This window comes from Mercurialis annua, linkage group LG7 (assembly GCF_937616625.2).
Source record: "Mercurialis annua linkage group LG7, ddMerAnnu1.2, whole genome shotgun sequence".
NCBI lineage: Eukaryota > Viridiplantae > Streptophyta > Magnoliopsida > Malpighiales > Euphorbiaceae > Mercurialis > Mercurialis annua.
The window spans coordinates 35259141-35283886 of NC_065576.1; the positions used below are offsets into that span (position 1 = coordinate 35259141).

The 24746-nt window shown below is 30.2% G+C and overlaps 1 protein-coding gene across 1 annotated transcript; it reads right to left on the reverse strand.

The window, feature by feature from the left end:
* Positions 1–16649: 16649 nt before the first annotated feature.
* On the reverse strand, positions 16650–18460 carry LOC126657814 (pentatricopeptide repeat-containing protein At3g25210, mitochondrial). Its single transcript, XM_050352597.2, has one exon. The coding sequence runs from the start codon at positions 18387–18389 to the stop codon at positions 17238–17240; it is 1152 nt and encodes a 383-aa protein (XP_050208554.1). The 5' UTR covers positions 18390–18460; the 3' UTR covers positions 16650–17237.
* Positions 18461–24746: the final 6286 nt, after the last annotated feature.

Sequence of the window (24746 nt, forward strand, 5' to 3'; positions counted from 1 at the left end):
AACCTCATTTTTTGTAAAGAAATATCTAATATCCTTTCATCTTCATCTAACACTCTGGACAAATTTTAGATTTCAAAATTTCTTTCTCTCGCAATATGAAAATCTCCTAAGCTACAATCTCTTCAACCATCTTCATCGATTTTGTTATCTTCATCGATTTCACATCCTACAACAAAGTAAGGTACAAATTTTATGGGTTTGTGTGGATTTATTTGGTTTGTTTAGATCAGATGTTAAAAAATTATTTATTTGTTGTTTCTATTTATCCTATTTCACTAATTATATAGATCTGATGAATTAGCTTGATGGTTCTTAGATTTAATCATTATAATTTATGGGTATAGATGTGAACACTATATGTTTAATGTTATGTTTAAAAGAAATTTGCAGTTAGCTATTTTTATGGTAATTTTTTAAGTTTTAGATCTTTTTTTTTCATAAATTTGTCCTTAATTTTGTTAAATTGAAAGAAAAAAGTCCAAATATGAAAAATATTTATTTACTTATCTTTTGGATTAACCACTTATATGAAATCTTATTTTGTTTTTAAAATATATATGCATAGGATCTGTTTGATTTTTAAATTGATTATGGAACATAGATATTTAGTGTGTAATATTATATTTTTGTGGTATGTGGTCTGTGTTCTGTGATTTTGTAGTGTAAGATATACTTAGATGTGTATTTTATATGTTAGGCTATTAACTGTTTTGCTACTCCAATGTCAAGAAATATGAGGAATCCACAAAGGAATGCAATAGCTACTTTTGATGGATATGCTTATTATTTAGCCTTTTTAATTCACATTTGTCGATTTATGGAGAGGCCATTGACATATTCTTATACTAGGAGACAACTTGTTCGACAAGAGCTAATGTGGCAAATAGAAAATAACCCAGATTCTAAAAATGTCATATGTGTAAGGCCTGGTGCATTTAAAGCATTAGTCAACATTTCAAAACAAAAAAAAATTCTTAGAGATACTAGATTTAGTACCGTTGTGGAACAAGTTGTAAATTTTTTTGCACATTTTATCTCATAATATAAAGGTCAGTGTTGTTAACCTTTTCTTTCATTGGAGTGGGAAAACTATAAGCCGTCATTTTCACCAAGTTCTTAGAGCAATAATATCTTTAGAAGATGAATATCTAGTGCAACCAGATGGTTCTGTAATTCCTTCAGATATAATGAATTGTTGAGGAAGACTTTATCCTTTTTCAGGTTAGTAAGTAATTTGGATGTATAACTATTACAAAAATATAACTAGTATTCTTATAAGCTTTACTTATATAAGAATTGTGTCGGTGCTATTGATGGCACTCATATTCGGGTTAAAGTTTCAAAAGGAGATGTGACGAGATATAGAGAAAGAAAAGGAGTATCAACAATGAATATTCTTCCTGCCTGTACTTTTGACGTGAAATATACCTATGTTCTACCGGGTTGGGAAGGGTCGGCTTCAGACTCAAAGATACTTGAAACTATTTTAATTAGAGAAGATAATTTGAATGTTCCTAATAATAATTTCTATAATACTCTATTTCTAATTCTAATTCTCTATCTTCAGTTAGTTGAATATTAAATCAAAGCTTCTAATTTATGTATAGGTAAGTTTTATCTAGTGGATGATGGCTATTCTTTAAAGTCTGGATTTATTACTCATTTAGAAGCACTAGATACCATCTAAAGGAGTATTTTCATCGTCCTCTTGAGTATTCAAAAGAACTTTTTAATCAACGACACGCTGCTTTGCGTAATGCGGTTGGAAGGGCTTTTAGAGTATTGAAAAAAAGATTTCCTATTATAGCTAGTGGAGCAGAGGAAAAATATGATATTGATACACTTACTAATATCGTACTTGCTTGTTGTATTCTACACAACTTTCTTATGATGTATGACCCAGATGAAGATATTTTACGTGAAGTTGATAATGAGATAATACAATTTGAAGATCAGGTGATTGGAACTGAGCATGTTAATAGAAATGTTGATGCAAAAGAAGAAGAGAGGATAATAAATAACATAGTCACATACATATGGTCAGACTATATCTTTAGACCCTAAGATTCTAGTTTGATTTTAATTTCGTTTTGTATGTTTCTAAACTCTAAAGTTTTAAAATTATGCAATTTTTTTTATTTTAAGTTTATTTGTTTTTTTTTTTTGTTTATCTTTAATCTCAACTATATTAAAATTGAATCATTTAGTTAATATATGTTATGTCAACTGTACGCACTAATTATTTGGCATGTGCAAGGTTAGTTTATGTGATTATGAATAATTAGATACTTCTTGACAATGTCTGCTTGGGGTTTACATATTACTGTATTTTCTATCTAATATATGCTCATTATTCTTATTTTGGGGAATTACCATGTTTACAGATACTAGAATTCTCCTTCAACCAACAACATTATTTTCAATTTTTAGCTGATTTTCTTGCTGTTTTTGTTATGATTTTTAGTTTTTGTTCAATTTATTTTTGATTTGTTTTATCTGCAATAGCTTATTTAAGATGATTTACTTAAATAGCTATTTGAATTGATTTGTGATTGGAGTTTTGCTGATGCACAACTTATTTTTTTTCCCTCATTTGATCTGGAATTGCTCACTGAAATTAGGCAATTGAGTTGCTATTTCTAACGACTCATGGCTTGGAGTGCAGAGCTTATATTTCAATGTTCACCATTAAATTTTCATGAAAATAATTTATTTTTCTTTCTTGATTATAGGACATCTCCAGTTCAAGGAAAAACTGCATTTTTATTGGATTGTGCATCATAATATAATCATGTTTAGCTTTCTTTAAATCTCATTTTCTACTAATGCTCTACTGAGTGATAGTTGTGCATTGTACTAATTGGTAGTTATTGGCAAAACAAATTAAACATTTGAAGTGTCTTTGGCCGATCACGATAAGTTGTTGCAACCTTATAGGATTTAAGGCTCCATTTGTTTAAATTTAACTTTTGTGCTCTTTGTTTGCTTAGCCTATGAAATTATTATATTGTTGAAGATGATGTGTCTTTATAGTTATGACTTTAGTTTATGAGGTGTATTTAGGTTTATTTCTTTGTTTGTCTAATTTGGTAGAACTATTAATTTTTTGTCTAATTTTTGTAGCAAACAAGTTTATTTATTTATTTTGTCTAATTTTAATAGAACCATTGTTGTGTTGGAATGTGAAATGGGTAGCATGGTTGCGTAAATGAATGGCTTGTTTTCTTTTTGATATGGAAGTAAATTTTGACTTGCAAAGGGCCATTCATACCACATTTTATTTTATGTAATCTAGCTTTTATATTATTCTAAGTAGATGGCTATGTCAGTGGATGATGAAGTAGAAGTTATTAGAAATTGTTTCAAAGCAACTGAAAAGTATCTTCAGTGGCTTTGAACTTTTGAAATAAGAAAAAATAATTAAAGGAAATAAGGATGAAAGACAATTCAATAAAACTGCTTGGGAAAATGTTGTTGTTGCACTTAATGTGGAGTTTCAGAAGATTCGAAAGAAAATTGGCAAAGCAAAAGCTATCAATAGATTGAAGACTATCACAAAGCTAATGAATTATGCAATTGAACTTTTAAATAAAAAAAGTGGATTTGGTTGGAATGATGTCACCAAAAAATTGAAATTGTACCAAGTGTTTGGGATAGTGTAATTCAGGTAATTACTCATCTCAAGAATTGTTACATTTAATTTTACTTTGAATTATGAAGTTAAGTTATTCAGTGATATTTTGTATTCTATGATTGGATATGAACTTGCTGAAATTGCTTTGAACCTTAGAGCTTTGAAAATTTAGATGTCATGACTTGCTTTTCTCTTGCCCTTTGTCTTCATTATTACTGCTCCTGTTACCCTTGAAGGTACCAACAAGTACTCTTTGTCTCCGTTTGGTAATGGATCTCTATTTTATTTACATCGTGATTTGATTCAATTTTATGTCTTATGTCATATGTTAATGTTGTAATGTAAATGCAGCACAATTTATACTTATTATGAACATTGCCATGATTGGAATGTTATGTTGAATCTTTTCTTTTTGATCTTATTTTATAAATAATTTAATGCTTCAAGTTCAACGTTGCTTGTTTCTTTCATTCCTTCAATTAATATTTATTACAGGCTAAAGGTCAATATTTTTTTGGTGCGCGATAAAGAACTTTATTTATTGGATGCTGCTCGTGAGCTTTTCGAGAAGGATCAACAAATAGAAAAGGTGCTGTAACTGCAAAGGAAAGAGTTCGTAAGTGGCGAGCTTAACAAAATTCTAATTTTGAGGATATTAGCGAGGTGAAAATGAGTGATGACATACTTTTGGATCAACAAGATCCTTTGAATCAATCTGTCCCACGATCATCAACTCATGATAGTATTTCTTTGGCGGATCAACCATTAAAACTACCTTCCACAGGGGGCTAAATATAGAAGAATCACATCTGATATCATTGCTAATGAGCTTATAGAGGTTACATCTTCAATGAAAGATATTGCTCAGGCCATTACAACTAATAGTCAAAAGATATACACAGCAAATGAGATCACAACAGAGTTGAAAAAATTTAGGATTGGACAAATGGGAAGTAATGGAATGTCTCGACTTTTTGAAGGATCGTGAGTGTCTGGTTGAAAGATCTTTCGCATGTGATGATGATATCAAACTTGCTTGGTTGAGGAAGAAAATGGAGGATCATAACCTTATTTGATGTTAACACTTGAAGTTTAGTTTATAACTGAGTACTAGTTAGTTAATATTACGTATCATTTTATAAATTTATGGTCTGTTTGGTTCGCCAAAAAAAGGGGAGAATGGGAATGAGAAAGGAAATGATTCTCATTATTTGTGTTTGTTTTGTCATAGTGTACTAGGGAATGAGAATGTGATTACCCTTTTAATGGGAATCACTCATTCCCCCTACCCCATGGGAATGGACTTTTAGGAATGAGAATCAAAATTTAACAAAATATTTTAATAATAAATACTCAATATAAAATTATTAAAAAAATTATTTTAAAATATTTATTTTAAAATATTTACTTGAAATAATAAAAAAAAAATTATTTTTTTTATTTTGTTTCAATAATTTTTTAATTTCTTAAAAGAAATTAAAAAAATTTAAATTTTTTATTATTTTTTTATTATTTTTTATTTTTTATATAATTTTTTTTATATAAAAACAATGAAAAAGTATTTTTTTATTAAATTTTACCTATTCCCATTCCCACACTAATTTTGAACCAAACAAAAAAATGAAAACAATCATTTCGATTCTCATTCCTTCTCATTTCCATTTCTATTCCAATTCCGATTCCCAACCTTAAATCAAACGGCTCCTTAGGTTTATTAATAGTTATGAGTACTGATATATAAAGTACTATTATTTTATTAGATTATTCTAATGAAGGTTTTTAGTTACTGTTTTGAAGGTTTTTAATTATTGTTTTGTTTTATGTTAAAAGAATTTTGTGTTGTCTGTGTGCTATATGATCATTTTTACAATGTCCAAAATTAACTAGTGTTACTTAAATGTTGTTACTCTATATTTAATATAAGGCTTAATTACTTAAAAAAACCTCACTTTATAATATTTTTTCGTTTATACCCTGACCTAGAAAGAAATTTATTTGTACCCTTTTTTTAATTTTTCGTTTTCAACTCTACCCTAAAGCACTAAATTGAACTTTTTTTATTTAAAAAAAGTTTAAAATAGTTCTTCATTTTTTAACCTATATTCTAATTAGACTTCAATATTATTAATAGCACAAAAATACCTTTGTTTTTACAAAATTAAACTTATAATAATTATTTAATTTATATTAACTATAAATAATTATTAAACACAAAACCGTAAAATTATATAATTTTTTTTGAAAAAAAATCGGATTCACATGGAAGGAGGAGCACAGATCTGCTCCTTCTTCATGTGAAGGATGACCAGATCTGTGGAGCAGGTTTGCTCCTCCTTTTCGAAGGATCCGGAAAAAAATAAAAAAAAATTAGTTTCTTTGTAAAAAAATCTGTAGCGGTGTATAAATTGGAAGAGTACGGTGTTTTGTCGGAAATATTTTTTAATTTATTTAGTTTTTTAATAAAAAATTTATATGTAATTAATTTTTTGAATTTATTTAAATATTTTTAAAGATGAAGGACTTATTTTGTATTTTTTCAAACAGAAAAAAGATGATATAACCCTTCTATTTAATTATTTTTAATGTTTTCATCCTTTAATTAATAAAATTGTCAAAAAATAAAATTTTGGGGTACAGTTGAAAACGAAAAATTAAAAAATGGTACAAATGAACTTTTTTCCAGGTCAAGGTATAAAGGAAATAATATTTTAAGGTGGGATTTTTTTTATGTAATTAGGCCTTAATATAATAAAATTATGTGAATTTATAAAATAATAATAAATAAAGTCGGACTTTATCCATATGTGTAAAAATATAATAATTTAAAAATATACTAGTAAATAATGTATGAAATTCTAAAAATAATAAATAAAAGAAAACCTTAATAAATATAAAAAGGAAATAATAAGAATAAAGGGTATTTCTGGAAAACAAGCATTCTAATCGAATATAAAATTTTACCAAACACAATATATATTTGATTCATTTCATTTCATTTAAAAGGAATTCTACCTTTAAATCCTTAGGATAAGAAACATAAAAATTCATTTATAAATGAAATTCAAATGAAATAAATTCTGTAGTAGAACTGAACCAAACAATACCTAAGTATGTGTCGTGTTATGCATCTCACATTTATTTTAGTATTTATTTTTATTTGTTACTTCATTTTTGATTTTTTCAGATTAATTTAAGACTTATTATAAATATGACATATGACGTTGTATTGTAAAAAATTGTTCTAACAAAGTTAAAATTTAATAAAAATAAATTATTTGAGCGAATCATTCCAGCTTTAAAATTTTCTTGTACAATGTAAGTTACAATATACATCCAAGATGAAACCCTATCCGCATTCTCTTCTCTTTTCTCTCTAACAAACCCTAGTTGCCTAGATTTTTTTTTCTTCGACAGCCGTCAATAGCTTAATTTTTCTATTGACGGTAGCCACTCCTTTTATTTATATTATTTTAATTTCATAGAATATAATAAATAGCCAATTCATTTTCATTTTTCTGACGAATTAAAATTTATCACGAAGCGCAATTCAATTATCAAGAAGCGACGATAAATTGAAGATCTTTCAGTAACAAAATGGATCCATCTATGAGCTATACTAGTTTTATTTATTTTTTATTGTTTGTCTTTTTTATGAATGTTTTACTTTGTCCTTTCATTAAGAAAGTTTTGTTGTCTTTTTTCTGTAAAAGGTTTGTTGTCTCCTTTTTAGAAGGAGTTGTCGTCTCTTTTTTAGAAGGAGTTATATCAATTGTTGATTGAATCGGATGTTGTGAATTTGCGGGTGTTTGGAGAAGTTTGAACGAAAAGTGATTGAAGAATGCACTTAATTCGCGAAACAATTAGTAATTTATTTTTATTCGTAAGTAAGGTCTGCGAATCAGGCAGCATGTTGTCTGTTCCATGTCAGGTCATCAGGTTTAATTTTTAAATTATCCCGAGTTTCTTACAAATGTAACTATTTCATATTCAATTTAATGAGATCCGATGAAGTCAAAAAAAAAATATACATCCAAGATAAAATATGAGATATGTTGATTCCATTTCAATCATAGTGACTAACTTACCATAAGTCTGAGCAAAAACAACAGAATTGGAAAACGCGGCGGCGTTTTCATTATCAATAATCTTTTAAAAAAGGGAAAAGGTGCAAAAATGACCCTAATGTATAGCCCGCGTCTCATGTTGGCACCTTATGTATTTCGGATTTCAAATATGACCCTAACGTCATGAAAAAGTATCAAAAATGATCCTTCTGTTAACATTTACGTTTAACGCCGTACACATTTCTGTTTAACGGCGTCTATTTTTTGTGTTTTTTTGATACTTTTTCACAACGTTAGGGTCATATTTGAGATCCGAAATACATGAAGTGCCAACAAGAGACACGTGGTATACATGAGGGTCATTTTTATACCTTTTTCCTTTAAAAAAAGTAATAAAAAATTAGGGAAAAATTGAAAACTAACAAAAAAGGGAAAATTACTCCCACAAATACGAATGTCTCATATTAATTGGGGTCAATACTTAATTAACTTCCTAAACCTTTTTTAGCACTTATTTTTTCAATTCTTTCTCACCCAACACGTGTTTTTCAAAAACATAAATTCTCAAACTCAACCATCTCTTCTCAGATCAATCATGTTTTAATCCAGAATTCTCATATCAAGCTGGAAAATTTATTGAGTCTGGCTGCACCGCTGCAAATGGAGACGAGATAACGAGCTACAGTAGCTTGATACCCATGATCTCCATAGACGAAATTGTCTTTTTTCATATTCAAATCGTGTCTTTTTTCTTTTCCAAATTTAATTTTAATTTTTCAATTTCCTGTGATTTAAAGAAAAAAAACCCAGATATTGTTGTTGTTTTTCTTTTCTGCTAATGCTGCTATTATTTTTTGCTTTTGTTTTAATTTTTCCTTGCTGCTATTGCTGTTTTTTTTACTGCTACTGTTGTTTTTTGCCTTTGATAAATCTATATACTCTATGAATATTATCAGTACATTTACTGTACGTATTCTATATTTTAAATCCTTTAGAATTGGCAACAATAACATTTATAATATATAATAATGGAAAATGAAATGATAAGTGAGACTTCATAAATTTTCAGTTGTAAGAAATTATAATATAATAAAAATAGATGCTAGAATTTCAAATAATTTGTGAAGTGAAATTTCAAACCATCAGTAATTTTCATCCTTTACATGTTATTATCGTTATTATTTTTCATATGTTCAGTATACTTTCAATGTATATATTGTATATATTAGAACATACTATTGTATATTTTCTGTATGTTTGTATTGTAATTGAATTTTTTTTTCAAAGCTCTAATTGCATAATTTATGATTGATTACTTATGCTTGTAATAATATTGTATCTTTTATGTATATTTTTTGTATGCTTAATGTTTTTTTATTCGAAAATAAAATCAATATCAATTATCAGCGTTAGGAACTGCAACATAATACCAACAACACCATAATTATCTAATTAATTACTAAAATAAAATAAACACGTCACTAATTAAGTTTAAAGTAGTAATATGTACAAATTGCTATATGAACTAATTTTATTTTAGATGATTATAGTGTTTTAGCATACTTTTTGTTTGTTTTATATAGACTGTAGTTACATAATCTGTGATTGATTGATAGTTGACATTTAAACAATAAAAAGTACAATCGCATGTTTTTTTCTACTGCAGTTTTGTTATATACTTTATGTATATTTTGTGTATTCTTTCAAATATTAAAATTCTCTATTGGTACTAGGGGTGAGCATCGGTCGGTTCGATTCGGTTCGGTTTTAGAATAGCCATAACCGACCATATCGAATTTAATAGAATTGGGCACCGAACCGTTTGTTTTTTGACCATAAACCGAAATATTTTTTTACCCGAAAATTTCGGTCGGTTCGGTTTGGTATCGGTTATTTAAATCGGTTTGCGCCATTAAAAAAAGTCTATTAAATTTAAGGGCTGATATACTTAAAAGCCTTGTCAAAAAAATTGAAACTATAAATAATAGAAACATCCATTCTCATTCATCCAAAATTGAAGGCAATAATACATACATTAATATACAAACTAATCTAAACTAAATAAATTACAAACTTTGAAAATTTGCTAAATACAAAATGGTATAAATAGAAAAATTAGAAGCCAAATTACAAACCCTGAATGAATCAATAACTAAATAAATTACAGACCCTGAATGAATCAATAATTAAACCTTTACATTCATCCAACTTCAACTGTAATATCAAAAAGCAAGTTATATATTACACTCATCCAAAAATGAAATAATAGTTAAAAGTTAGCAAAAAAATATAACTAAATTATGCCACTGCCAATTATAGCATTCAAAAAAGAGCCATTTGCAGCAGATTGGGAGCATTAATGACGAATCAGAGAATTCCGAATCATTTTCTGAATTGAAACCGATTTAAAGTAATTGTAAAACTGAAAGTTGAAGCAGTAGTTTATATTAACAATCTTGCACTTGAAAATACAGCAAGTAAAGTATCATTTTAAAGGCAGAAAATGATTTTGTTAAAAAAACAGGGGCTCAGATTTAATGTTTTTAAATCTTTATAAGGCGATGTAATCCGCACGGTGGCTAACAAAGAGCCTCATCATGCAAATATGTCAAGGCATTATGTTTCAGATTATATGAAGTGGTGGAAGCTTCATCATAGCCCAAAAACTCAAACTAAAAAGCAAGTACAAAAACAGACTTAAAGAAATTGAAAAGTTGAAAGTTCAAGTAGTTCAATTTAACAAACTTGAACTATAAAAATGCAGCAACAGCAAGCAAGTATTTACATTTTAAAGTCAGAAAATGACATTTTTAAAAAACCAGTGGCTTAGAGTTAAGGTTTTCAAATCACGATAAGGCGATGTAATCCGCACGGTGGCTAAAAAAGAGCCTCATCATGCAAATAAATCTAAGCCTTATGTATCAAAATTTTGAAGTGGTGGAAGCTTCATCATAGCCAAAAAAACTCAAACTTAAAAGAAATAAAAAGTTGAAACCAAAACAGACAGTTTAGTAGCAAATTGAAAAGTTAAAAGCCTTTAAAATAGATAGTTTTGAAGTAATGTACAAGTAAAACAACAAAGTAAAGCATTTTGAAGTTTAAAAGCAATTTAAAACTCAAACTAAAACACTACAAGCCAATACTAGTTAAAATAAATGTAAAGACATATAAGTTAAATCAAAACCTTTGTGCTTCCACCACCATGTATTTCCAGTTAGGGACAGGGTCAGTCCAGGCAGCATTAGGCATTTAGCAACAGGCAGCATTAGGCAACATCAGCAAAAATTGGCTTCCACACCAAGTTGCCACACAAAAACAAAAAGCAGCAAGAGTCCAACTTCTTAGTTGGGCAACTCTGCAATAAGAACAAACACAGCAGATTCTATTATTAGATATTTGAAGCAAATAAAGAAAACATTTCATTAATTAAAAAAAAAAGCAAAGTTGAAGCACATAACCTTGCTCAAATGGTTCCAATTCATCCAGGCACTCTTCAATCACCAAAGGGAAAGATTCTGCTCTAAGCCAATCCTGAGTGCACACCAGCGCTTCCACCAATCTTGGAGTTAAAGAACTCCTAAAGCAGTCCCGTACTCTTCCAGAAGTACTGAAAGCTGATTCAGAGGCAATAGTAGAGATAGGGACAACAAGAATATCTCGAGCCATCCTCGAAAGGATTGGAAATCTCCCTGAGTTTAGCTTCCACCACTTCAAAATATTGAATGCATCATCATTCTCAACCGTAGCTTCACTCAGATACACTTCCAGCTCAGATTTCCTACTACCACTTTCTATACTCTTATTCTGAATATCAAATTTGGCCTTCATAAGGGACATATGTTTCTTTGCAGGTGGTGGCAGGACTGTTGTTTGAGCAGAAACACCCTCTGCAGATTGACTAAGACTAACATATGCAGATGAAGTAGCATTCACAGAGGCCTTTCGATACTCAAGAAACAGACTTGTTAACTTATCATTCACAGTTTCAAACAATTTTGGACCTTAATCAGAACCAAATAAACTAGATAAAGCAAACATCAGATGTTTCATTTTGTTGGTAGGATCAAAGACATGTGAAAAAAATAATCAGAACATTCATCTTCTGAGGATCACCCCAGTATTTGTTAAACTTATCCCTCATTTTTCTGCCCATTTGCACAATTTCTATGTCCTCATTAACAAGCATTTCATCCAACATAATAGAAAGGTCACAAATTTCTTGAAAATGCATGTTGGATGTAACATACAAAGAACTAGAAATTCTTAATATTGTGACATAGAAATAAGATAGACAAGTTGCAAATTTCTTAACAGTTTCCCAATCAAAAAAATTAGGAATGCTTTCAATCATATCAGACCTAAAATTCTCATCAGATGCTTCATAACTCTCAAAAACAGACTGAAATAAGCAAGCAGTGTCAAGCATAAGGTAAGTGGAGTTCCACCTGGTTGCCACATCAAGACAGAGGGACTTTTTGGTGCCAAGTTTAGCATCAGCAATAAGGTCTTTAAATTTTTTAAGTCTAGATGGACTGTTCCTAATGTAACGGACATAATCTCTAACTTTCTTAACAGAGCTACTCATTTCTTTCAAGCCATCAGATACAACCAAATTAATGATATGTGCAATACATCTCATATGCAAATATTCACATCTTGACACATCAGTCCCCCAAGAAATCAATTTTTTCTTAAATGCAGCAATTGCAGTGTTATTATTACCAGCATTATCCATAGTCACTGTGAAAACATTTTTAAGACCCCAGCCTAGCAAGCAATTTTCAAGTGTTTTACTTATGTAATCCCCTTTATGCCCACAAACAGGTACAAGATTAATGATTCTTTTATGAAGCAGCCAATCATTATCTATCCAATGGCAAGTAACACACATATAACTAACATGTTGAATACTAGTCCATGTGTCTGTTGTGATACTAACTCTTTGGCTTCCACTTTTCAAAGTATTTTTCAAATTCAACCTTTCATCAAGAAACATTTGATAGCGATCTCGGTTAACAGTCCATCTAGAAGGAATATGAAACCTAGGGCATGCAACACTCATTAGTTTCTTAAGCCCCATACCCTCAACAAACTTAAAAGGTAGCTCATCAATGATTAACATATAAGACAGTGCTTTCCTAATGTCTTCCTGATTAAATTTCCAAGTCCCCAATTGTCCCTTCCCCTCATTTTCAGCAGGACATGCATCAACATGTTGTAGAGTTAACAAGGCTTGTCTGGTATCTTTACTATGAGGGTTCTTAAGGCATGACAGAATATGGGATCTCAGGGTAGAAGTCCCATTAATTTTAGTATCAGAGTAATAAGTCTTTGCACAATACAAGCATTAGACAAGATTAATTTTCCATTTTCATCAACAATGCGCTCAAAGTGATCCCAAACTTTAGATCTAACACTAACTTGCTTACGTTTTTTATCAACTGGTTTAGCTCCAATAGCATCAGGATTATCAACTTCTTGTTGCTGCTGAGAAGGATCAGATGAGCCCTCACCAACAGCAACATGTTGATGCTGCTGAGTAGAAGGGGGTAACTCAGGAGATGAGCCAACAACCCCCTCAACACCAACACCAGCAACTCCAAGTTGCTCAAGGTTCGACATCTGTGTGAGAAAAGAATGGCATTTAATCAAAAAATCATTTACAGACTTAGAGTGCAAATAAATAGCTTCCAAACCACTTTAAATTTTCAAGTTTTTACCATTTGATTCATCATAAATGAATAACAGTGAGATACAGGACCAAAGATTTGCATATAACAATTGCAAAGGCATCAAAAAACATGAAACAACATGCCAGTAACTAGCTTCCAACCACTTTAAATTTTAGGTTTTTACCATTTGATTCATCAAACAACAATTACAGTGAAGCACAGACCAATAGACCATGTATATACAAAACTAGTGAGGCGTCAAGAAACAAACCAATCTCATATTGAGGCATCAACAAACAAAAATTGCCAAACCAACATATAGAAACCAACATTTCAATACATCAAGATTACAAGGAATGAAGAACATACCAGTAGATGCAAACCAAACAGCAGGTAAGCAAATTAGTATTTAGGTTTTGGATCAAGTGGGTCTCAATCTCAGATTTGATCACTCATTCACTTAGTGAGTGATTCAAAGGGTCCAGGGGCTTCCACCACAAAAGATTCACTCATTCACTAAGTGAGTGAATCTTTTAACGTTTTCAGAAACATGCCAAGAAGACAAAACAACAGAACAATTTGTCAGTTTACATTCATATATTAAGAACATAAACAACAATCTGAAAAATTAAAACCCTAAATACTAATTACCTGCTCTTGTAAAATCAAAGCCAAAGCCAAAAGGGTTTCCAGAAATCCCCAGTTCAGAACATGGAATGAAAGAAAGAAAGAAACCAATCAGTTACAGATTAAATGAAAAAATCATAACAGATATAAGAACTGGAATAAACTGAAAAATGGATATCAATTATTTACCTGATAATCGCATGCAAATCAATTAATCCCACGTTTTGAACATGAAAAGGGAAAAAATTATTATCAAATAGGGCAGAAATCAAAACCCTAAAAAATAAAAGTGAAATTAAACCTCTACAATAGAGGATAATCGAAGCTATACTCACATAATCTTTGATAAACTCAGTAAGATAGTGAGACTTTAAGAGATTATCAGATTAATCTCTTTTTCAATCGAATCGAAGGTTTAAATCCTTCATTTCCTTCGATTCAAAGCACAAAATAGTTGATGAAAATGGATTAGGACTAAACGAAGATTGTATTGTGTAATATCTAAGGTTCAATCAGTGAGAAAGTGAGAGAATAGAGAGAATTAGGGTTCGAGGGTTAGGGTTTTCAGAGCGTTTTTGAGAGAGAATCGAGAGAGAGAGAGAGGTTGCGCATAGGAAATAAGGGGATCAAATAGTTTAGGGTTAGAATTTTTTAACGGAGTTTATATATGTTGAGTGTTGCGCTGCCGTTTTAGGGCATATTAGGGTAAGGGTTAAAACGACGTAGTTTAGGTATATTCGGTTGGTTCGGTTATTCGGTCTGTTCGGTTTCTGAAACCCTCAAACCAAATCATTAACCGAAATCCAAACTTCCCCTAATATAAAACCAAACCAATCCGCAATCCTCAAATACCCGAGAACCACACTGAATTTTGGTTCGGTTCGGTCCGGTTTCACGGTTTGGTTCGGTTTCTGCTCACCCCTAATTGGTACATCTTGTGTACAGTGTTGTTTTATACTTTTTGTATATTTGTTGTATATTGGTACATCTTGCATTGCTTTTATTATTGTTTTCAATGTTTTTTTTCTATTGTTTACAGTTTTGTTATATACTTTATATATACTTTGTGTATTCTTTCAGATATTAAAATTCTCTATTGGTACAATCTTGTGTACAGTGTCGTTGTATACTTTTTGTATATTTGTTGTATATTGGTACATCTTACGTTGCTTTTATTATCGTTTTCAATTTTTTTGTATACCATATGTATATTCTTTGTATACTTATTGTGTTTTTCTTTCTTAATGACCAGAAACGGAATCAATATCAGTATCATCCATTATAATGGAAAAATCAGACTATTTTTCCACCTTACGGGAAACTTGCTTCAGGAAGGCCTAAAAAATATAAAAGGTAATGAAATGAACAATAGAAAAAAAGAAGGGTATGTGCAGGGAAGGAAGGGAAGTGTAAATATTTACCTTTCCTTTATTTGTTAAGAGAATTATAAAGGAGTGTAATGGAAAGGAAAGTTAGATACTCTAATTACATATCTATCCTTTTTGTTGTTTGCTATAAATTTAAGAAAAATTGTTAACCAATTGATTGTTTTTTTTTTGTCATAATTATATAACAATAAAAATTATAATAAACATAACATTCATTCTATAAAAAAATTATACATGTAAAATATAATAAAATCACAAATCACAAATAATAAAATGTAAGTATAAAATAATCTGTTTATAAAACACAAACAATTAGCCTACTAAAAAATTTCTCAACAATTTTTTTTAATAAAAACCACAAAAGTATAAAAAAAAATTACAAAAAATATAAATATATGGATACACAAAATAATAATAATAAGACAACAACAATAATTAAACAAATAATCACGGCAATAAAATTAATAAACAAACATTTTTATAACAATTAAAAGATTAATAAAATAGCAATACATATCTTATGAAGGTGTGAGGAATCAAAGAAAATAAAGAAGAAATAAGCTGTGTTGTTATGTGCTGGGTAGGAATGAAATGAACAAAAAAAATAGTTGGTGAAAGTGGTAGTTGAAATAAGGATAAAATAGTCATAGATATTTATTAGATCATTAAAATTGTTTCACTCTTCCTTACACCACAATTTGGGGAGTAAGAAAATTGTCCAAAATTCAACGTGGACTATGGATCTTAAAGTACAACTCATATAATCATTAATAAATTCATTATTACTAATTTATTGTCTTAACACATTATAATCATCGACTATGGATCTAAAAGCCTGCAGCCTACAGGATGGAGTACTATTTTATTAATGGATTTTTACATAACCTCAATTCTGTTATTAGGGTATTATTGAAACTCAAATTTGAGGTATTAGTTTCTATGTAATAATCAGATTGAATATGAAAATTTTGATATTTTATTGAGTGTGTCTCAAGTTTAAATAATGAAGCTCAATCTAGCTCCAATCAAGTTTCCAATTCTGATTTAACAGTACCCATCAAACTCTCAGAGCAAACGTGATGTTTCACCCCTAGTTCAATTGGTGCAGTCTGAAATTCAACTTCATTACACTGTAACCTTAGTTCGATGCAGTGTTCAACTTCAAAATCTTACAAGAGAAACTCAAAACAAGTTAGCCCACAAATGCAGTTGACAGTGCCTCCCGCTATTCCGCATATAAATAAAACTTATCAAACAACCAAAATGAAAAACGGCAGAAAGACATTTTTATAAAAATTATACATAAAGAGTTTCGGAATTTCATATACATTTCAAGAAAAAAAAAATGAAATGCATAAACATATGAATTGAAAAATTTCAGTGCAACACAGGTCTTTCGATTGCAGAGAAAGTTTTTGTTATTCACTGCCATTACAATTCATCACTGATGTAACAAATCCAATCTCCTCCCCACTGTGGTTTAAGCTCATTTGAATCTTCATGAACTTCAACACCGCAACCTATCTGAAGCACCATTTGATGGCAACATTAAGCTCGCATATAAGGGTAAAGCACCGCCCGCCAGCTACCTGCACTTTCTACGGCACTATCCCCAAAAATTCATATGTCCAGCATCTGTTAGCCAGAGCAGTTACAAATCGATTCTGGCGTACTCAGACGACCATATCGAGTTTCTGTCAAACATTAATATACATCCGGCAGCTGGTAAACAAAGGATGCTGCATCCAATTCAACTGAATCTCCACATTCTGCTTGTCGTACAGTAACTCAAATCCAAAAAAATTCAAATCGACAAACAAGCGAATGAACTCATCAAATAGAGAATGAAACTCTAATCTCGATTACCAAAATGCAGAGCATTCAACAAAGTCTTATAACTCTTCTGGCTCATCAGCAAATCCCTCTTTCTAAACTCCTCAAGTAACTCAAAAGCTTCGTCGCTCTTCCCTTCTCCACAAAACCCTTCTAAAACAGTCTTATAAGTCAACAAATCAGGCGACATCGAATTCCCCAACATATCAAACACAATCTCAATCGCCTCACCAAACTTCAAATCCATCGCAAGACTACAAACCAAAACCATATAAACACCCCCGGAAGGCACCAATTCTTTCTTCTTCATTTCCTTATAAAACCCTAAACCCTGACCCACCCGTCCTTTCTCACACAACCCTTTTACAATATACCCATAAGTATACGCATTCGGCTCACATCCATACAACCCCATTTCACGAAAAACCCTAATCGCCTCATCGACTTCACGACACATAGAAAACGCCTTAATAATCATATTCAAAGTATAAGTATCAGGAATCACACCAAAGGCTTTCATTTGCTTTGTCAATGACTTAACAGCATGTAAATACACATAACAAACATGTAACTTATTAAACCTCCTAAGCAAAGCATTCAACAGCATTGCATAGCTCTCAAGAGTAGGCTTACAATCATCCGATTTCGCCATTTTTTTATAAACATCAAATGCGCGATTAAACAGTAATTTTCGACTACAACAGAAACGAATCATGGAATTGAACAGATGCACATCCATTTCGCAAGCCCCCGCAATTACCTCTTCGACTAGGGTTTCGGCGTGGCGAAAACGCTTGCCGTCAGTGAGGATTTTGATGATGGTGAAGTATGTGAGATGGCTGTGCTTGTAATTGCGTTGCTGGGCGGTCCAGCGGAATATGTCGAAGGCGAGATCGGGGTCTGATTGTGCACGGAGGGCGGTGGTGACGTCGGCGGGAGTGAAGCCGGGTTTGAGGTTTTGGGTCCAGGTTTCGAACTGGGTTTCGAGTGGGGTTTTGGTTCGGGTTCTGATTGGGAGGTTAGGAGAGTGTTCTGCTGGGGAGAGTTGGGGGTTTTGAGTGTTGGGTGAAGAGGAGATAAAGCGGAGACAGAGCGGTGACGGTGGTGAACGGAGAGGTTTTGAGTTGTGGAAAGTGGAGGTGAGCAGGCGACGGAAGGTTACCGGCGTCATTAGCGAAATGAATGCAAATTCTTCCAACCAAAAAATGCAAAATAAAATTCTCAAAAAAAAAAAAAAAAATACAAAGTAACAAAAGAAAGAGGGATAGATGCAAATTGAACAAAGGATCATTTTACCCCCAAACTTGGCACAACTATCAAAACGTCCAAAATAGAAATACCTGATCACTTTTATCCTGAACTTGACAGAACCGGTACAAAAACACCCATATGCTGACGTGTCACCTTAAATGGAGAGTGAGTTTCTAATTAATCATTATTTACTATAATTACTCAAAATTAAATATTTAATTCATCATAATTAAATTCTAATTAACCTAGGATCTTTTTTAGACTTTTTTTGAAATTTTTTTATTTTTTTTCACAACTCCGGCTAGCCGGAGAAGGGAGCTGGTGCTCCTCTTCTCATATGAGGAGCAGCAGCTCTGCTCCTTGCCAAAACGAGGACATATCCGCTCCTCGTTTTGACGAGGAACATGATGAACAGAACCATCTAGATCTGTTCATCGTTTTGATGAACGATTTGTTCATCAAAAGATGAACAGAGCCATCGTGAAATAAACTGTTCATCTTTTAATGAACAAAATGTTTTATCAAATTGATGAACAGACCCACGAGGGTTTGTTCATCAAGTTTTTGATGAACAGACTCATGGGTCTATTTATCAAGACCCATTGGTCTATTCATCAAAATCATGGGCCAATTTAATTTTTTTTTAAAAATAAATTTTTTTGGTTAAAAATTTAAAAGTTTTAATATTTCTATTGAAAATTTAGTTTGGGAGTTAGTTTGTCTTATATATAAAATTTAAGCGTTAATTTGTTATATAAAGTTTTAAATTAAAGGGATTAAATTGTTTTTTTTAAATGATTAGGTATTAATTTAAAATGTTTTAAAAAATTAGGATCATTTTGAACCTTTTTTTTTATCAAAAACCACCTTAAAAAAACCGAAACCACTATCAAAACCGGAGAATGAATCTCACTCTCTTAAGTGAGAGTGGGGAGGGGGGTTTTACGTGGGTATGTTCATCAATTTGATGAACACAGATTTTCCATCAAGTTTTTAATGAACAAACTCATGGGTCTGTTCATCAAGACCCATGGGTCTGTTCATCAAGACCCATGGGTCTGTTCATCAAGACCCATGGGCCTGTTTAGGTTTTAAAAAAAAAATTGTTAAAAATTTAAAAAATTTAATATTTCTATTAAAAATTTAGTTTGGGAGTTAGTTTGTCAAATATATAAAATTTAGGGGTTAATTTGTTATATAAAGTTTTAAATTAAAGGGATTAAATTGTTTTTTTATTGATTATGTATTAATTTAAAATGTTTTAAAAAAATTAGGACCATTTTGAACCTTTTTCTATCAAAAACCACCTTAAAAAAAATCGAAACCACTATTAAAACCGGAGAGTGTATCTCACTCTCTTAAGTGGGGAGGGGGTTTTGTACCGATTTTACCAAGTCCAGGGTAACAGTAAACTCATTTTGTTAATTTTGATGTTTTTGATACTTTTCACCAAGTTGAGGGGTAAAGAGATCCTTTGTTCGATACAAATTAGTGACCAACAAAGGCTAAATTCACCCCAACTTGGCACGAAATATCAAAATAGTCTAAGTTGGCTAAACGGATTCAAAAAAATACTAATAACAACGAAAATCAGTAAAAACACCCTTCCGGCACCAAAAGAGAGGGATAATTTGATCTAATTAATTAAACTTAATTCTAATTAGCTAAAAAATGCAAAAATCACAAGTGACAAAAGAAAAAAGGATGAATATAAAATAGTAACGAACAAAGACTAAACTCATTCTCTCAAAGCCTCAACTTGTCACGAAATATCAAAATGGTCTAAGTTCGTCATAGAGAATCAAAAACACTGATAGTAACGAAAATCGGTCAAAAAACCCTTCTGTCACAAAAGAGATTGAGATGGATTATTTAATCTAATTAGTCATATTTAATTCTAATTAACTTTAATTAAAATCTTAATTAATCCTAATTAATTAAAACTAGAGGTGGCAAATGGGTGTTTTTGGGCGGGTTTGGATGAGCTTCTTTGGGTTTGGGCAGTTTTGGTTTGGGTAATTTTGCGTTGGGTTGGGTCATGAAAACCCAAAATTACCCAAAATAGAAAGTAAGATACTTGAAATCTATATTTGAGATAAAAAGTACAAAATAAAAAAAATCAAATTGATTTTTTTTTAAAGAAAATTACTTTTCAGAAACAAATATTTTCCGGGAAAAAATAAATTTTCGGAAAAAAATATTTTTCCAGAAAAAAATAAATTTTTGAAAAAATAAATTTCCGGAAAAAAATGAATTTTCGGAAAAAAATTCATTGAAAAAAATAATTTATGGAAATTTTTTTTAAAAAAAAATAAATTATACAACTTATAAATATTATTTTAAAAATTCAAATACTCTTCAAATTGAAATTTGTTTGAACTTGATTTCATCCATTGGCTCATTCTTATAACCCCATTTTAGCCCAAAATATTTTGCTAAAATGGGTTGGGTTAAAAATTACCCAAGCTTTTTGGGTTTTTTACTCAAATAACCAACAATCATGTTTGATTTACTTTTATACCAACACATATTTGACATTTTAAAACTATCATGCAAGGGAGAAATTATTACTTTTATACCATCCATATAAATAAAACCCTAATAACACAAACTCTCATAATTACAATTATTTTCTCTCTCCTTTCTCTTTCAATTCACCTTCCACACAAATCTCGGATTTGTTCTTCGCACCAATCCGCCTCCGGCGCCGTTCCATTTTTGCCGTTTTGCCTCCGCTGTTTCGCCTCCGCCCCGCCATCTTTCTTTTATCATTTTGATTTCAGATCTGAAGTTTTTAATTCTTTTTTTTTTTTCATTTTCAGATCTGTAATTTGTTTATTTTATATTGTTGTTTTCACCATTAAACATGTATAAAGATTATCTTTAAAGAATCTAATACTCATTTCATGTAATGTAGAATAATTTTATGATTTTATGGAATAAAATTCTGTTATTTATGCATTTTTCTTGTGTTTCTGCGTTTTTCTGCAGAACGATTTGTTGATGATGATTAATTGCTTAATTATTATAATGTTACAGTGTTGTTGATTTTATGTTGACTTTATGTTGATATCAACTGATTTTTTTTTACATTGACAACTAAGATAATATTGTCTGTGAAATAAACTAAAAAAATTAAATTAAATTAAGTTGAGACTACATAATGATATGATAGCATCGGGAAAGAAAACATATAATGATGTTGCATTATTGTAATGTTACAATATTGATATGGTGTTGATTTTCGGTTGATATTTTGTTGATTTTAGCATCGGTGAAGACAATAATGATGTTAAATTATTGTAATGTTACAATGTTGATCTTATGTTGATATAGTGTTGACATGGTGTTGATTTTGGTATTGGTAAAAAATATAAATAATAATTTTGAATTATTATAATATTACAAATTTGAATTTATGTTGATATTATGTTGATTTTGTGTTGGTATTTTAGATTGGAAATATAATTTATTAATCTTTGGTTAATTTAATGTTGATTTTATATTGATATATATATATATATATATATATATATATATATATATATATATATATATAAATTAAATATATAATAAATAATAAATTTTGATTAATTATTAGCAAAAATAAAAGTAAATAAATATTAAAAATAAAAATTAGTGTTAAAAAAATTTTACAAAATTAATACTATCCATTTTATTAAATGTTATTATGTTGATATTGTGTTGATATTAAAACTGATCAAAAAATAATATCAAAAAAAAAACTGACAAAAATGTTAACAATAAATAATGTACACATGTTGATTTTATATTGATTTTGTATTGATTTTGAGTTGATATTTGATTAATTTTAATGACAAATAGTATACACATGTTGATTTTGTGTTGATCTTCAATTAATTTTAGAGATATGCGCATGTTAATTTTAGGTTGACATCGAGTTGATTTTGCGTTGATTTTAATTAATATAGCCTAAATAATTGTACATCAATAAAATTCAACGTTGATTTTATAATAAAATTTTTACGTAGAACATAATATAAGGAGCAAAAAAACCAACCAAATTTCAAAAATACCGAAATGAATTTAGTACATTTTAATAAATTAACACTCTAGAAAATGAAAGTTGTAAAAAAATAGCTGAATAACAATAGCATATGGTTATGTAGGGAATTCCATAACGTTTATCGAGAAAAAAAACACAAAGAGATCAATCATTCAAACAAATATGTGCACTCCACATTCCATCATGCTGCTTTTCAAATAAACATCTATTCTGCAAACTTAGAGGAGGCATTTATTTCACAGACAATATTATCTTGTTTGTCAATGTTAAAATAAAAAAAAATCAGTTGATATCAACATAATATCAACATAAAGTCAACATAAAATCAACAACACTGTAACATTACAATAATTCAGCAATCAATCATCATCTACAAATCGTTCTGCAGAAGAAAAAAAACGCAGAAATATAACAAAACACAAAAAAATGCAGAGATAACAGAATTTTATTACATAAAATCACAAAATTATTCTACATAACATGAAATAAGTATTAGATTCTTTAAAGATACTCTTTATACATGTTTAATGGTGAATAAACAGTAAAAGATAAATTTACAGATATGAAAATGAAAAAAAAGAACAAAATTTTTTAGATCTAAAATCAAAAAGAGAAAAGAAAGATGGCGCGGCGAGACAAAGGTGGAACGACGGAGGCGAAACGACGGAGATGGAACAGCAAAAACGGAACGGCGGAGGCGGAATAGCGGAGGCGGAACGGCAGAAGCGAAGGAATACAAACGTGGAGAGACTCTGCTGGACTCGTGGAGAAGAAGAAGGAGCCGCCAAAATTCAAGAGAAAAAGAAGAAACAGGAGAAAAGTAAGAATCAAAGAAATTAGGTTACAATTTTAATTTTGGATGGTATGAAATGTAAACTTTGGCTTTGGACTGTATAAAAGTAAACTTGAGCCAATTTTCAGTATATTGGATAAAAAGCCCAAATTTTTTTTGGGTGCAAATGAGCTGTACTTTTTTGGGCAGATTGGGTTGGATGCTTGGGTTAGGCATCTATTTGCCACCTCTAATTAAAACTCTAATTAATAAAAAGTGAAGGACTTTCTATGTGCTTCTGTTTTCCAACTTCTCTGAACCTAAAAACTAATGTCGTCCTTTTCAGCCGCCATCAACGCCCCTTATCGACGCATCACACTCTTTCTGCATCTGTTTTCTAATAATTGCGAAATTACTCCTTTTTAAAAATTATTTGAAATTGTTTTATAAATAGTTTTAAAAAATATAAATTTAAAAACGTTTTACATTTTTTTGAAACTGTATTAAAAACAATTTTTTAAAACAGTTTCAAATTATTTTTTAAGAAATCATTTGAAACCCCATTAAGAATTCTTTAAAACAGTTTATACAACAATTCTATATTGTGTCTTTTTAAAAACCGTTTGAAATTCAATTAGAATGTCTTTTGAACGATTTATAAAACAAGTTTAAATTGTATTTTTTTTTAAAATCGTTTGGAATTGTTTGAAATTATTTAAAATTACAGAATATAAAAATAAAAATCAACAAATTTTAAGATACGACTAAAACAAGGGTTGAATTTTGTAAATAATTTTTTATTTTTTTGGATGATCATCAGTCGACGGCCAACAGACCACCGCCCGGACACCATTGACCATCCAAGATGATGAATTAAAAAAATAAAAGGGGTATTTTCAAAACAAATCCCGACGTTTCATTTTTTTGGCGATTTAAGCTTAACGTTTAAAACTTTAAAAAATAAATCCTACTCTTTCTAATTTTTGAAAATTGTAGCTCAAGCCGTTTTTCGGCCATTATTTGCTTATGCGGCAGCCATATTATTGGTATATTAAATCTCAACGTTTAAAATTTTGCAAATAAAATTTCAACGTTTCGTATTTTTATAACTTGTAACCTAAAAAGAGGTTAATAATCACCCATGGCCCCTGACTTTAAGGGGTACGGGCGTTAAACTCCCTGATGTTTAAAAATGGGCGTTAAATGATAAAGTGAGGAGCCATGGGTGATTATTAGCCTAAAAAAATGATAAAATGGGTGAAATTAGAATTTGGACTATAATTTATAAAAATTGAAAATATTAGGATATATTTCGTAAAATTTTAAACATTAGGCTTAAATAAAAAAAAAAATGAAACGTTATGATTTGTTTCAAGAGAAAAGAACAAATAAAATGAGAGCCCATTCAGAAAGAACTTCAAAATTGGATCAATTAATTGGATTTGAGTTTTCTTGGG

Bases quoted from the DNA above. Each gene is read 5' to 3' on its own strand.
- LOC126657814 (XM_050352597.2), bottom strand. From the start codon at position 18,389: ATGACGCCGGTAACCTTCCGTCGCCTGCTCACCTCCACTTTCCACAAC.